We start from the raw sequence: 16,061 nt of genomic DNA on the forward strand, positions 1-16,061 counted from the left end.
AGCCTCCGGGGCCGGCGGGGGTGCAGTGCCGAGGGCTCGGCCAGGAAGGGACCGGCAGCTGCTGGACTGGACTCGGGCCTTGTGGGTCGTAGCGAGAGGGGGGTGCTGGCGCCCCCGAGTCGTGGAGGAAGCAGGGCTTTTGGTTAAGGTTTCTCTTTGGGGCCTCAGGAAACTCCATATTGTTTCCTACCCACGGAGCTGGTTCGGTCCCTGCGCTTGTTGCGCAGATAGGATTGCGGGGCCCCAACCTTTTGTGTTTATGATCACAGGGCGCTGACTTGGGCTGTGGGTGTTTCGGGGGGGGGGACGGGGAGAGCAAGAAATAATTGAATTATTCTCTTACAAAGACGGGGCTCACATCCTTGGCTCGTGTCTTTCCTTACTGCTTGCTGACTCCCCTTCCCCCTGCACCCCTTTCCCCTCTTCACGATGAAACCCGTCGGTGCGGCTCGCAGGCCGCCTCGGGGAGCCTGCGTCGGGGACGACGGGCGTGTTTGGGGAGAAAACTGTCAATTGCCAGCCACAGCCGGGAAGTGCTGTAATTAGCTCGGCGTGGGTCCTCCCGGCCAGTCCACGTTTCCTTCGAACTTTTGAAAATGTTGCAAATCGAAGCTGAGAAGGGGTAGGAGGAACATTTCCGTTTCTGAGACGGTGCTCAGTGCAAGTTTCAGTTTTAATTAAGGGGACGCAGTTCTCACACTTGGATCTGAAATCTCTCACATCCATGATGGATGGTAATGATCACACTTAATCTTTGGAGGTTGCCCTCTTCATCCTCTTAGTACTTCGCAGACACGTTTTCAGTGCGAACTACTGATATTGTTGATCATAATAGAAACCTGTCAATGTAGGATACCACTCACTGTCTGGAACGGAAACTAGGTAACTGTTAACCACCATCTGCCTAAGAAGTGAATCATATTCTGGGAGACTTTGAAATAATACCTCTTTGTGTTTGTGAGCATCAGGATTTGCTTGTGAGCAACTTTTCTTTCTTTTTTTAAGGCATAAGTATTTTAGAAAAATGTTGTTTGAGAAGTCGTGGTATATGACAAAAACAACACTAATTAATAAGCTTGTGTGTTTTGGATAAGGAATGTAAAGGAGGTAAAAAGGAACAAACCCAACAGAGTAGGCATTTACTTTCTGTCTGGCCTTTGTAAAGTTTTTATTCACTTCATTTTAAAATATGCATTCGGTTTTGGGAATAATTAAAAATGGAGGAAGTTAACCACTTTATATATTTTTTATAGATTTCAGAAAGGAAGGGAGAGGGAGAGAAACATCAATAATGAAAATCAAAAGGCTGCTCCTGCAAGCCCTCTACTGGGGATCAGCCCGCAACGCTAGCATGTGCCTGGGCCAGGAATTGAATCATGACCTTCTGGTTCTGATGCCGCGCTCAACAACTGAGCCACACCGGCCCGGCTAACAGTTTTTTAGTATTCAAATTCTTGGCTGTTTTCAAGCAAAAGATTTTGACATGTAGACATGTCTATATTCCTGCTTCAGCTACTGTTTTAAAGGATAAGAACTTAAGGAAAATGCATTTTTCTTCACAAAGTTTAATTTCTACACTTGAAATTCATAAGGTTACAAATGGGTTTTATATTTCTAAAAGCATAAAGTTAAGTCAAAAGCTTATAAAGCTCTTGGAGGATTCTCAGTTGCTGTCAGAAATAGAAGAAATTTGTCTTGCCTTGTACATATGTAGATTTACTCCAGTTAAGTTGTGAGATACTTATTGGAGTTGTGATGCAATTAAGTGGAATGAATCATTGACTTTTAGAACATTCAGGGAGGAAACTGAAGGGAAGAGATTGTCATTTGCGAACTATTGCTAATTTAATTACAGTATCTTTATACTAATATTCTTTGGGTTGCTTTGAACTGACAATTTAAAATGTTTGAGATTGATTTCATTGTGGGTTTGGTTTTGTGTGCAGTTCATCTTTTTGTGTCTCTATTAGCCTGGCTAATGATGTGATCTAAGTGCAGTTGTATTCTTAATTTTTAAAAAAGTGTTAGGGGAAACAGTTTTTTATAACCTTCCTGTGTTTGCTAACTTAACTTTTTCTTTGTTTCAGATTGAAGTGAGTGAATTCAGATATATAACCAAACCTCGTTAGAGAGCCTTTAAAAAAATAAAAAGTTGATTCGGTGCATGAGAGCAAGTTACTGCTGCTTACTATTCAGAGACTTACAGGTGCTTGCCTGCATTGCAATAAAGGACTCAATATTGAGCAAGACTTATATTTATCTCTTCATTTTGGAGAGCCTAATAAACTGTATTACAGTTTCTCTACTGACTTTCAAAAGTTTTGAAGTTTGGAAGAGACATCTGTACATTTAATACAGCATGAGCACGGCCAGAACAGAGAACCCTGTTATAATGGGTCTGTCCAGTCAAAATGGTCAGCTGAGGGGCCCTGTGAAGCCCAGTGGTGGCCCCGGAGGAGGGGGCACACCAACACAGCAACAGATGAACCAACTGAAAAACACCAACACAATCAATAATGGCACTCAGCAGCAAGCACAGAGTATGACCACCACTATTAAGTAAGTGTGAGAACAAATAAACGTACTTGGGGGGACCAAGATTTCTTTCTATTACTTTGTTAAGGACTACTCTATGTATACTTTAACCATTTTGATTGCAGAGGACAGATGACTTTGTTTTATGGCCAGTAGGTATTTGCAATAGAATAATGTATTTCTGTCATAACTAATTGAGGTTTATTAAGTAATGAATATAGGTACAGATGATATATATTAATTTTGTATAAGTTATATTTTAAACATTGATGGTTTTCATAATTAGCTCAGATTCATCTTGTTTTTGTCAGTATGATTTTTCCATAGTATAACTGCATCATATCCTAGTTTAAATGACATTTAAAGTCAATTTCAAGTTTCAAATTTAAGGACTTGCCCAGCCTTCTTACCTCCAAATGTACTCATAAAAATTTATCCATAACTTTTTTTTTTCAGTTCATGCAACTTTGCTTAAAATTTTTTGTTTTATAAGCTTTCTCCTGTTACACACACACACACACAAAATAATACGCAGTCAAATATCATAGAATCTCAGGATTTTGAACTCTGGGAAACACATCTCTGAATAGCCCCAATTCCCCTAGTTGACTAAAAACTTAAGAGCCTCATCTGACTACAGAATGTGTTTTCTTTCAAATCTGGAAGATTGTAGGCTGCCATTTTTTAAGTGTTCACTATACATTATTTGAATGGTAAATATTGCTCTAAAGATTCAGTTAATAGAAAATTAACATTTAAACTTGACCCATTTGAGGTTTGGCTTTGTTAAGAATCTAGCCATATAGTTGATTTAACTTCTAGAAATCTAAGATGATGAAACAGGTTCACTGAACTAAAGTATTTTGTGTTACAATCCAGATCCTTTCATGCTTAAGAATCACTTCCTAAAGAAAAATAGCTTTTATAAGATACCAGCATGTCATATAGATGGTCACTGCTATGTGGTTCACTAGCGACCTATAAGAATTTCCAATAGAATTGATTTGGTCACTGGGAGAATTGTCATTAATGCATATTCTATTATTTTTAAGGTGAATGCTTTAATTAGAATATTTTCTGAATTGTAGTTTGTCTTGATAAACTATGAATAGACTAGCAAAATTTAGGCTATTTTTATTCCTTAAAAACAGAAACATAAATCTATGTTATTTCATTATGGGAGTGTTTTCTACTTAAATTCTAATTTGAGACAACAGTGGACTTTACTTTTGCTTTTCCTAGGATTAATGGTTTCTTTTCAATTCTTTGGCTTCTTTAAATCACAGTTCAAGTGTCATCTCTTCCATGAAGGCTTCTAGATCCCATCAGCTGTTCAGAACTCTTCTAATACTTAGCGCTATCACTGTTTTCTTATTTTAAGTAGTTTGGTTTATAAATTCCTTGTGGACAGATTTTGCATTGTATCCCTGTGCTTTTATTCACTGTTGAATTTGACAATGTGGTAGGCTGGCCTACTAGGATGTTCAGGTGACAATTTTTGCTTAGAAACTGCTGTGGTATAGGTTGAGGTAGAAGGCTTTCATACCCTTGGAAGTGGTAGCAAATAGTTGCCTTTGTTAGAGTGTCTTTGATTATGTGGGGCCTAGCTTTAAGTAAAATAAGGATTCATCTTTCTAAATCAAGACTTGAAATGTTTTGGAGGCTCTGATTATGAGTGGCTATAATGAAAACGTATTATTACATATATTTTCCCCCCCATTGCTATTAGAGAGTGGAAAGGAGGGAGGGTGAGAGGGAGAGAGAGAGAAAGAGAAACATCAGTTGATTGGTTGCCTCCAGCACACGCCCCCACCAGAGATGGCGAGTGAACCCCTAATCCAGTATGTGCCCTTGACCAGAAATCAAACAAGTGACCCCTGGAGTGAAGCTCTGACCACTGAACAACACCAGCCAGGGCAAAACTTATTTTTTAAAAAATATATTTTCTTATTTTTATTTATTTCAGAGAGGAAGGGAGAGGGAGAGAGAGATAGAAACATCAATGATGACAGAGAATCATTGATTGGCTGCTTCTTACATACCCTCTACTGGGGATCAAGCCCGCAACCCAGGCATGTGCCCTTGACTGGAATCGAACTCAGGAACCTTCAGTCCGCAGTCCGACGTTCTATCCACTGAGTGAAACCAGCCAGGGCAAAACTTATTTATTTTAAAGACAACGCTGTTGAAAAGCACTGTTTGCCTTATTGCCAATTTTTTTTTTTCTATTAGATGCTTTGGATATTATAGTAGAGGTTTTTGCCTGACCTAAAAGAGATTTAAAAAATTATATTTTCCTTGTGTTTTAACTGTTTTCATACTTTAAAGCAGCAGTCACCAACCGGTGGTCCGTGAGGTCTGAAAGGTTGGCAACCACTGGTTTAAGGAAACCTTTGGAGCAGCGGTTGCCAACCGGTGGTCCACGAGGTTTGAAAGGTTGGCAACCACTGGTTTAAAGCATACCTGGTAAAAAAGATTAAGAGAGATGTTCGTTAACAGATAATATTGAGTTCTTTTGTTTCTTTTTTTTTTAAAGGAGTTTTTTGTTTGTTTTTATATTTTTGTTGATTTCAGAGAGGAAGGGAGAGACAGAAACATGAGTGTCAGAGAGAATCACCAATTGGCCGTCCCCCTGCAGGCCTCCACCACCGGGGACCGAGCCCAACACTGTGCTGATTGCTTTATGTAAATTATCTAATATAATTCTTCTTTTAAAAAATGTGTTTTTGCCGAAACCGGTTTGGCTCAGTGGATAGAGCGTCGGCCTGCAGACTGAAAGGTCCCAGGTTCGATTCCGGTCAAGGGCATGTACCTGGGTTGCGGGCACATCCCTAGTGGGGGATGTGCAGGAGGCGGCTGATCGATGTTTCTCTCTCATCGATGTTTCTGACTCTCTATCTCTCTCCCTTCCTCTCTGTAAAAAATCAATAAAATATATTTTTAAAAAAAAATGTGTTTTTACTGATTTCAGAGAGGAAGGAAGAGGGAGAGAGAGATAGAAACATCAATGATGAGAGAGAATCATTGATCGGCTGCCTCGTGCACGCCCCCACTGGGGATCGAGCCCACAACCCAGGCACATGCCCTTGACCTGGATCGAACCTGGAACCCTTCAGTCCACAGGCCGACACTCTATCCACCGAGCCAAACCGGTCAGGGCCTGATATAATTCTTAACCCGTTGTATATATGACAATGGAAACTTGGAAAAGTAACTGCTGCCCGGTCAAAAAATAAGTGGTAGGGTCAGGAATGAAACTTTGGAGTCTGGTGTGTGTTTTTTGTGTGTGTTTTGTTTTGTTTTAATTCAGAGGGGAAGAGGGAGAGAGAGGTAGAAACATCAATGGTGAGAGAAAATCATTGATCAGCTGCCTCCTGCACGACCCACGCTAGGAATTGAGCCCGCACCGAGGCATGTGCCCTGACTGGGAATCAAACCATGACCTGGTTCATAGGTGGATGCTCAACCACTGAGCCGTGCCAACTGGGCTGGAGTCCTTGGTTTTAATTTGTATCCAGAAGTTACCAACTCAGATGCCTGTGCCAGATGAGAGGATACTTGCCCTCTTTAAAGGGTCAGCTGCTTGATTTTAAACTCAGTTACCAAGCTCTGTCGAACTATCGCCGTGCAGAAATTTGGAACCAATGTTGCTAAAGCTTCCAGTTTTACAGGAAAAGCCAGAATCTGGACTTTTACACAAAATCTTCTAATTTTTTAATATTAGTAACTAGTTTAAAACACATACATGATATGTTTATCTCTGTTAACTATATTCTTTATATATATATTAGATTTTTTTTATTGCTTCTAGAGGGGGCGGTAGGGGAGAAATATTGATGCAAGAGAGACATTGATCTGTTGCCTCCCACAGGCACCCAACCAGGAATTGAACCCACCACCTTTTGGTGTGTGAGATGATGCTCTCCAACCAGTTGAGCCACACGGGCCAGGGCTGTTAACTATATTCTTAAGTAAATGGCAATATATTAAACTTACTGTGCTTTTTATAACTAAATTATAATTGAGATGAATTATCTTTGTATTAGAATATGATGCTATGAATTCTGATACTTCAATTTTACTACATTCTCTCTAGACCTGGTGATGACTGGAAAAAGACTTTAAAACTCCCTCCAAAGGATCTAAGAATCAAAACTTCGGTAAGTTGGTTGTAAAATTTAACTTAAGATGGTGTGGAAACTCTAAAAGTGAAGTAATTTCTATATAATAAAAGGCTAATATGCAAATTGTCCCCTCGACTGGGAGTTTGACCAGGGGACAGGCCAGCCGGCCAACCTCCTGCGTCCCCTCCCCCTGGCCCAATTGGGCCAGACCCCACCCGTGCACAAATTCATCACCAGGCCTCTAGTTAATAATAATGGGTACTCTGTGTTCACTCTTAAGTTGAAATGGTTGAAATTGTGTAGACCAGTGATGGCGAACCTTTTGAGCTTGGCGTGTCAGCATTTTGAAAAATCCTAACTTAACTCTGGTGCCCTGTCACATATAGAAGTTTTTTGATATTTGCAACCATAGTAAAACAAAGACTTATATTTGTGATATTTATTTTATATATTTAAATGCCATTTAACAAAGAAAAATCAACCAAAAAATGAGTTCGCGTGTCACCTCTGACACGCGTGTCATAGGTTCGCCATCACTGGTGTAGACAATGTGATGAATTGCCAAGAATTTTCACTATTTGGAGGAATTATATTAAAATGTGTATCTACATATTAATATTTATATGTATGTATACTTTTCTAATTTATGGAATAACTAGAGGCCCAGTGCATGAAATTTGTGCATGGGTGCAGTCCCTAGGCCTGGCCGGCGAAACGCGAGCATCTGGCGTGGAAGGGCAGGTCCCAGCTGACCTCTGGGCCTTGGGCAGCACCCGGGCTCCTGTATGCCCCCTTCCCCTAAGTCATCGGGCCCCCCCGTCACCGCTGGTCGCTGTCTGTGGGGCAATCGGGGCCCACTCAACCCTGCCTGGCCTGGCGCCACCCGCTAACCTGCTCCACCATCCCTCTGCGGTCCTGCTCTTGTCGGGGGCCCATCAAGGCCGGCAGCGCCTCCACTGCTGCCCGCTGCCAGTGTTGTGTCACCAATGCCTGCCATGTTCCACACCCCCCCCCCTGGTGGTCAGTGCATGTCATAGCATGCAGTTGTACTCCTAGCCGAGGGGACATTTTGCATATTACGCTTTTATTATATAGGATAGTTTTCAAGGCATATTCTCTTTTGTTCAGTAAGATTGAGGCCAGGTGTTATCTCCATTTTGTGGATGAGAAAATGGAAGTTGCAAATGGTTAGTTCTCTTAGCCCAGTATTTTCAACCAAGGGTTATTTAGCAATAGCTACAAACATTTCTGGTTATCACAGCTGGGGAAAGGCTACAAGACAGCCCCTTACAGCAGTGAATTTTCTGGCCCAAATGTCAGTATTGCTGAGCTTGAGAAGCCCTGATTTTGACTAGGCTATTTGTAAGCAATGAGTGGTAAACTAGGGTTTGATTTCATATCTTCGATTTTAATTTCACAGCATGATTCTTACAGTATTCCACCTGTTCCTTAGAAGAATATGACCACAGAGTGGCCTTTCCTCCAAACACAGTTTTTAAATGACTTGTGTCTGTTAGAGAGTGATTATTCTTCGGGAATAGTTGAAATACAAATCAGGACAGAGCTAATCTGCATATATTTATATCTTAAATGGGACAGATAAAGAATTAGTTTCTCAGACAAACTTTCTTAAGCATGCTAACTAATGAACACAGTTGTGCTTTATTCTTTTATTATTGTTTTGTTTGGTTGACTAGGATGTAACCTCCACAAAAGGAAATGAGTTTGAAGATTACTGTTTAAAGCGGGAGTTACTGATGGGAATTTTTGAAATGGGCTGGGAAAAGCCATCTCCTATTCAGGTATGTTTCCCCTTTTTATTACGTGTATAATGTTATGAGTGAAGAATTACATACTTGTCATCTATGGGGATGATAAAATGAATATTTCTCTTATGTGTACACACCCACGCATATATGCACTCGTTTTCCGAACCTTTTTTCCCCCCCAAACCTTTTAAGAGTAAGTTACAAAATCATGGCCATCACCTCTAAATATTTCAGTGTTTCCTAAGAATAGAGATACTATGTTATGTCTATATATATAAAAGCCTAAGCGACCATTACAACCAAACGACCAGTCAACCAATCACTATGATGCTCATTGACCACCCAGAGGCAGATACTCAATGCAGGAGCTGGCCCCTGGTGGTCAGTGCATTCCCACAGCCAAGCTCCCCCCAGCCCCCGGCCATGCACTGGGCCTCTAGTATAACCACAATATAGTTATCTGCAGTCAAATCAGCATTAATACAATATTTCTATCTCATCATTTGGATTCTAATTTTTAATTGACCCGAAAATGTCCTTTTTAGCATTTTTTTTCCTCCTTGGTATAGAATCCATCCTAGGATTGGGTATTGCATATAGTTATATCTCTCTAACCTCCTTTCAGCATTTCCCTAGTCTGTTTTAGTCTTTTATGATATTGATATATTAAAAAATATAGTACCCTTTTTAAAATAGAACATTCCTCATTCTGGGTTTGTCTCATGTTTCTATGTGATTAAAGTTAATACATTCTCAGCCAAAATACTGTAGAAATCATGCTATGGCCTTCTCAGGGTATCACATTTGGAGGTGTACACAATGTCTGTTTATTTCTCATTGATGTTTTAATTTTGATTACGCTGTCAAAGCGGCTTCTGATTTTTCTACTGTATAATTACAGCTTTTTTCCTATCTTGGAATTAATAAGCATCTGTAGAGATCACTTTAAGATCATGCAGAGATCCTACTCTTCATCAAAGTTTCTCCTAGTCTTAGCATCCATTGATAATCCTATCTTTGTTGGATTATAATGAGTTTCCAACTCTAGGACTCTTTTGGCTTTTTAAAGAGCCTTCCCTATCTCCTCCTTATGCATATCCTATATAATAAAGAGCTAATATGCTAATTAGACCAAACGCCGGAACGACCAGTGGGCGGGACCACGATGGGCCAAGGCAGCTGGAGCTGCGAGGGCCGAGCTCTTGCACGAATTTCGTGCATCGGGCCTCTAGTATGTGTGTATATATATAATCAGTATGGAATCATGAATTCTTTTTTCCCCCCAATGATATTTTTGTGCTCAAATTCCCAGATTTGGGTAGTATGAGCTCCTTTGAGGTTGTTTTGTAACATGCCCCCTTTTCTTTTTCAGATAATTTTTATTTTTTAAATTTTATTATTTTTATCAGGTTTCTTTTCTTTCTTTTTTTTAGTCTTTAGTATTGAAAGTATTGCATATGTCCCCTTTTCACCCCATCTACCCCCCCAGCCCATCCCCACCCCCGCCATGGATAGACTATTTTTAGAGCAATTTTCAGCTCACAGCAATTGAACTGAAAGATAGAGATTTCCCATATACTCCTGTCCCCACTTATGCATAGCACCCCCCCATTATCAGTATTCTCTGCAAGAGTTATACATTGTGATACATTTGTTACAACTGATGACTTACATTGACATGTATCATCCAAACATCCAAAGTCCACAGTTTACCTTAAGGTTCACTCTTGGTGTTGTACATTCTATGAGTTTGAACAAATGTATAATGACATATATCCACCTTTATGGTATCATACAGAGTTGTTTCGCTGTCCTAAAAAATCCTTTATGCTCCACCTCTTCACCCTTTCCTCCCTCCATTTTTCTTGAGCACTTCGTTTTTGGCATATCATGAAGCTTATCTGTACCTACCCTGCCCCAGCCTTGGAATCAGCCATTTTCCCCCAGCCCCGGTTCCAATTAGTGGGGAATAGGGTTAGAGGCCAACATCTGAACACTAGGTGCACTCTTTGCTCCTTGGCCCTTTCAGTGGAAAGAGCAAGGGAATATACAGTATGTATGCATGCATGTACATGCATATATGTATACATAAACATGCAGTGTACATATGCAGATTTGATAAACGACTGTTCTCTTTATGTAACTTAAAAGTGTTGCATCTAGCCTTTAAGGACAATCCCCTATGACATCATTGAGCACTTTTTCATTAAGCAAACATTGAGTGACCTAGAAAGTGTTAGGTGCAGGATGTTGTGTTGAAAAGGCAGAGAGGGTTCCTGCCTTCACAGTCTGTGAAGCTAATTGTACAGATAATTTAGTGTAATACTACTTTCTACTTGAAATTGCACAAATATGTAGCCATTTGAGGAAGATGGAACAACCTGGAAGAAGAATTGATCCATGTTCTAAGCACAGAACACTAGGCTAGTGATTGTCTAGGGGTGAAAGTGTGCCTTAGTGGACAAACCAAAAGAAGTTTATTATGGCTAGAGAAAGTGTCAAGATAAGGTTATACATAATCAGATAGGCAGTGTGAATGTGGATATTAAAAATATGTAAACTACTTTTCTGTAATGTACAGACAGACTCAGTGTACATCATTTCGTGGTTACATCGCCATCTCCCATTTATTTATATAAAAAAAAAGTTCCGTCATTTCGACATATGTACTTTATGTTTTTTATTATTTATTTACCACAAGTAAAGGTCAGGAATTGTTACCTTTCTTTTAAATTTTTTTTTACTGTTTTACTTCATTACTGCTGTGTATGTGCTCCATGTGAGTGACATAGGTGCTTATGTAGGTGGGTTCCGACTTACGGCGAAAATCGCGTTTCCCATTACGTCGCGCCGTAGGAACAGATCTCCGATGTAACCTGAGGACCTACTGTAGTTCATGTTAATGTATTTTATCTGTACGGATAAAAAAAGTGTTCTGAGAGCTCTTCTGTAGGGTCTATGTCATTCAACTTTGTATCTCTGGTACTTAGCAAGGTGCATGCAGGAAACAGGCCCTCAAAATGCCAGTTGCATGTAGAAAGCTTTGAAATTATGGTTAACATATGTCGGCAGGTGAACTTGGTCTAACCTGCTTAGAGAACTGCTTAAGAACACTAGATTTGCAAGCAGGCTGCCCAGGTTGAATCCCAACTCTACTGCTTTTTTAGTTGATTGTTTGAGATATCTTCCTAAGCCCTGGTTTGCTAACCTATAAAATTGATATAGCATATACCATAGGGCTATTGTGAAAATTCAGTGAGATGATGAATGTTAGTATGCTTAATACAGTGCCTAGTATGTGTTAAATGCAGAAGAAATGTTATGGGTTATTGTTCCATATAACAGTTTTATTTATTGGTTCATTTAGCAGACCCTTGCTGGCTTCTATTTCACACCTTTGTATTAAATTTTAAAATTGACTTTGTTATTTGCATTCTCAGTGTTGGTATAGCATATAGGCAATTAATTCTCCAGCCACTTAGCCAAAGTACTAGATACCTGAGACTACCATTCACATTCACATTGTCTTTTTCTTCACTATTATTTTGCCTGAGAATTTGTGGAAAACACAGCAATGCCAGTGTCTACCATATGGCTAAGGAGGTTGGCTAGACTATGGATATATTGGGGTGGGAGAGATGTAATATCTCAGAAGGAAGCTAGGGTTCTACTAAGAAAGGGAAATGGATACTAACGTAACAAAAATACATCCAATATATCTTTATATCTCTCTCTCTATATCTATATATATCTACATATCTATATTTACTTATATATAGATATATATGTCTACATATGTCTATATATGTCTCTCTCTCTTTCTATATACATATATATATATATGTACATATATATAATATATTATATATCTATACACGCACACACACACTCTCTCTCTCACTCGGCTTGGTGTACGGCCGGGGGGCTGTGGGGAGGGACCATGGGAGGTTGGCCGCTGGCCCTATTGGGGCCAGGGGAGGTTGGCTGTGGGAGCACACTGACCACCAGGGGGCAGTTCCTGCGTTGAGTGTCTGCCTCTTGGTGGTCAATGTGCGTCATAGTGACTGGTTGACTGGTCGTTCGGTCGTAATGGTCGCTTAGGCTTTTATATATAGAGAGATTGGATCAGTTCCTAGACCTTACAGAGGATCATGGACTTGGAGAACTAAGGTGGCATGATTCTGCCATCATCAGACCTAAGGTTGTGGGATTGTTGGGCTAAATTAAATATAACTCAAATATCATACAGTTCACACACTTAAAGTATACAATTCAATGGTTTTTAGTATATTCACAGTTGTGCAAGCAATACTACAATCAGTTTTAGAACATTTTCATCACCCTAACCAGCGGTTCTCAACCTGTGGGTCACGAACAATGAAAATACATCCTGCATATCAGATATTTACATTACGATTCATAACAGTAGCAAAATTACAGTTATGAAGTAGCAATGAAAATAATTTTATGGTTGGGGTCACCACAACATGAGGAACCGTATTAAAGGGTCGCGGCATTAGGAAGGTTGAGAACCACTCAGAAAGTCCTTTAACAGTCTCTCCTCATTTTCTCTTAGCTCTAAGCAGCCACTAATCTACTTTCTGTCTCTATAGCATGATTTACCTATTCTAGACATTTCCTATAAATAGAATTGTACAATATATGGTCTCCTGTGGCTAGCTCTTTTGGTATATCATATTTCCTTATGGGTCATTCATGTTGTGACATATATCAAAACTTTATTCCTTTCTGTTGAGTAATGTTCCATTGTATGGCTATATCACATTTGGTTTATCCACTCATCAGTTGGTAGGGTTGTTTGCACTGTTAGCTATTATGAATAACTAGAGGCCTGGTACATGAATTCCTACACAGGTGGGGTCCGGTTGGCCCGCCCCAATCGGGCCAGGCTGGCTGGCACCGCCCCCGATTGGGGTGGGGGGCCGATTGGGGGCAGGACGGCCAGGGGGAGGGGCCTGGAGAAGACCCACTGAGCTGGAGCTGAGCATGGACCCCAGGCTTCCCAGGGAGGACAGCCTCAGCAAGGAAACAGAAACCACCAGAAGGCTCTGCAAACAGGCCCTGAGCTCCCTTTGGCCAGGCAGACTCAGCTAGTGTCTCTGTGTGCACATTAGACACAGCCTGGCACTCACCTTCGTCTGTTGGTCAAATCCATTGCTTCGAAAAACTTGTTCTCCTTCTTCTTTTTGGGCCCTTACAACAAATACAGGCCAATTGGAAAATGCAGGCCCCAGTGGCAGAGCCAGGCCTCACAATCACCCGGAGTTTAGGCCTAAGACAACTGGGTAGCCATCTCCATGGAACAGAAGACACTGTTTTAGAGTCTTAATTCTCCCCTAAAATGTGCCCAACTGCTCCTCTTTAGCCAGGATAGACTGAACTAAGGAACCAAAGACCAAGTTTCCTTTGAGGTGGGAACCATCTGGAGCCGGCTGGTGGCAAGGCCCCTTACAGGCAGCTGCCTTCCCCCCAAGCTCGGTGTGCTCTGAGCAGGTCCATTTCTGGCAGTGCCCGGTCCTGGGCTGCTGGTCAGGCGGCAGGTCCACAGGCTTCTCTCCCCCACCTTCCTGGCCTCCTGAGCAGTACCCTCCGGCCCGGCGCGCCAGGAGGCTTTCACTAGAGCCGGGACTCAGAGAGCGAAGGAGCTGGACTCACAGGTTGCCAGGCTGCACCCCCCCACCCCACTTCTCTGTCTTGCTCGTGTGGATCGGGCCAAAGCCCACTACCCAAGACTGGCGCCACATGGGGAGGGTTGCAGCGGGGAGAGGGGTGCCCTGACATGCCAGCCTTGGTGACGATCATCTCGGTGCCCAGCTGATTGAATTTGTCCCACAGAGCCTTCATCTTAAGCCGCACGCTCACACTGGCCACCTTCGCGTTGTTCTTTACTGGTGCCTTGGCGGCGGCTGTGCAGCCAGCCCCGGGGCCCTCGTGCTCGGCAGCAGCACTGGTGGTGGCCCTTGCAGCTGGTGCATCATAGCGACCGGTCGTTTCAGTCGTTCTGCCGTAATAGTCGCTGGGCTTTTATTATATAGGTGCTGCTATGAGCATTAATGTACAAGTTTTGTGTGGAGATGTTTTCACTTTGGGGGTTATATATCTGGGAGTGGAATTGTGGGTTCATATGCTAATGCTGTATAACCTGTTGAGAAGTTGCCAGACTTCCAAAGAGGCTATACATTCCCACTAGCAGTGTGTGAGGGTTTTGAATTCTCCACATCCTCACTTACATGTTGTTATTTGTAGACTTAAGTTCAAGTCCTGGTTCTAGCATTTCTTGCTTCATGACCTTGGGCAAAACAATTAATCTCTGAGGATCCATTTTATAAATTGTAAAACAAAAAGTACCAAACTTAAAAGGACATAAATATTATAAGGTATCTACCTAGCAGAGTGCCTAGCACACAGTGTTTCAAGAATTTTTAGCTTCCTTTTCTCCTTCTCTTCTGGCAGCTTCACATTATTTCCTCTTGGTTTCAGAGCTGTCTGAATCTGAGTTTTCTTGCTTCATATTACCTGGTCTTCCTAGGAAACAGTGGTAAGAGACAGTGTGGATGTGCTGAATTACCACACTAATCATCACGGCCATCATACAGGCAAAATACCAGTGCATCCTAACTACAGACTAGCTTGCTGACTTTGTTACAAAGTCTTACCCTTAAACAGTTTCTGTAGAGCATGAGCCCTGTCAAAGAAAATAGAGGGATTTAGAAGTTAGTGGCCTCAATCTAAATCAAATGACATACCCAAAATGTGAATTAGGATACCCCCAAATTAATTCTACCCTGCCTGACTTTATTAAAAATGTTTATAGTTTTAGAGGACCTGGCTCAGAAAAGCATTGGAAGACCCTTGGAGACCATTTAGCCCCATCCATTCCCCGTCCCTTTTTTTTTTTTTTGGCTGTGGTGTGCAGGTGGCCTGTTTAAAAACCATAGAAGAGTCCCTGGCCTAGTTGCTCAGTGGGTTAAAGCGTTGTCCTGATACACCAAGGTTTCGGGTTTGATCTCCAGTCATTTTCTTCCCTGACTTGCTTTACCACAATAAGCAGACTATTTACTGCTGGTTATAGGAACAAGATAACAGTATTGTCACCGGGCCATTTTCACAGTTCTGGTGTCTATGCTAGTTATTCTGACCGTACGGAACCCATCTGACCCCTGTGATTGGGTTCTGGGTAGAATAAGTGTCATGGTGGGAAATAGAAGTCATTATGCTTATGACTTAGATATTTCTATAATAAAAGGGAGATTAAAAATTTTTTTAAAGTGCTGGAGAGATTTCTTTTGGTCATAAGCTTAGGCATAGAAAGAACTAATTATTACAATGATTATGAATCTCCTAATTTATTTTCCTAACTTTTTAGTTGGGTTTTTATTTTTTTTAAGTATATTTTTTATTGATTTCAGAGAGGAAGGGAGATGGGGGAGAGAGAGATAGAAACATCAATGATGAGAGAGAATCATTGATTGGCTGCCTCCCGCATGCCCCACACTGGGGACTGAGCTGCCGAAACCCAGGCATGTGCCCCCTCAGGGAATTGAACCATGTCCTTCTGGTCCATGGACCGACACTCAACCACTGAGCCACACTGGCTGGACCTAACTTTTTC

At 41.3% G+C, this 16,061-nt stretch overlaps 1 protein-coding gene across 2 annotated transcripts in view; it reads left to right on the forward strand.

The window, feature by feature from the left end:
• Positions 1 to 2,054: 2,054 nt before the first annotated feature.
• The window catches only part of DDX6 (DEAD (Asp-Glu-Ala-Asp) box helicase 6), a 31,670-nt gene continuing 17,663 nt past the window's right edge, over positions 2,055 to 16,061 (forward strand). For both annotated transcript variants that reach the window (XM_014539021.1, XM_005856778.2), the window contains exons 1-3: positions 2,055 to 2,559; positions 6,632 to 6,695; positions 8,357 to 8,461. In XM_014539021.1, coding sequence (XP_014394507.1) covers positions 2,360 to 2,559; positions 6,632 to 6,695; positions 8,357 to 8,461 — 369 coding nt within the window. In that variant the 5' untranslated portion in view covers positions 2,055 to 2,359. The remainder of the gene's footprint in view (positions 2,560 to 6,631; positions 6,696 to 8,356; positions 8,462 to 16,061) is intronic.

The sequence above is a fragment of the Myotis brandtii genome, unplaced genomic scaffold (genome assembly GCF_000412655.1).
Source record: "Myotis brandtii unplaced genomic scaffold, ASM41265v1 scaffold105, whole genome shotgun sequence".
Classification (NCBI taxonomy): Eukaryota; Metazoa; Chordata; class Mammalia; order Chiroptera; family Vespertilionidae; genus Myotis; species Myotis brandtii.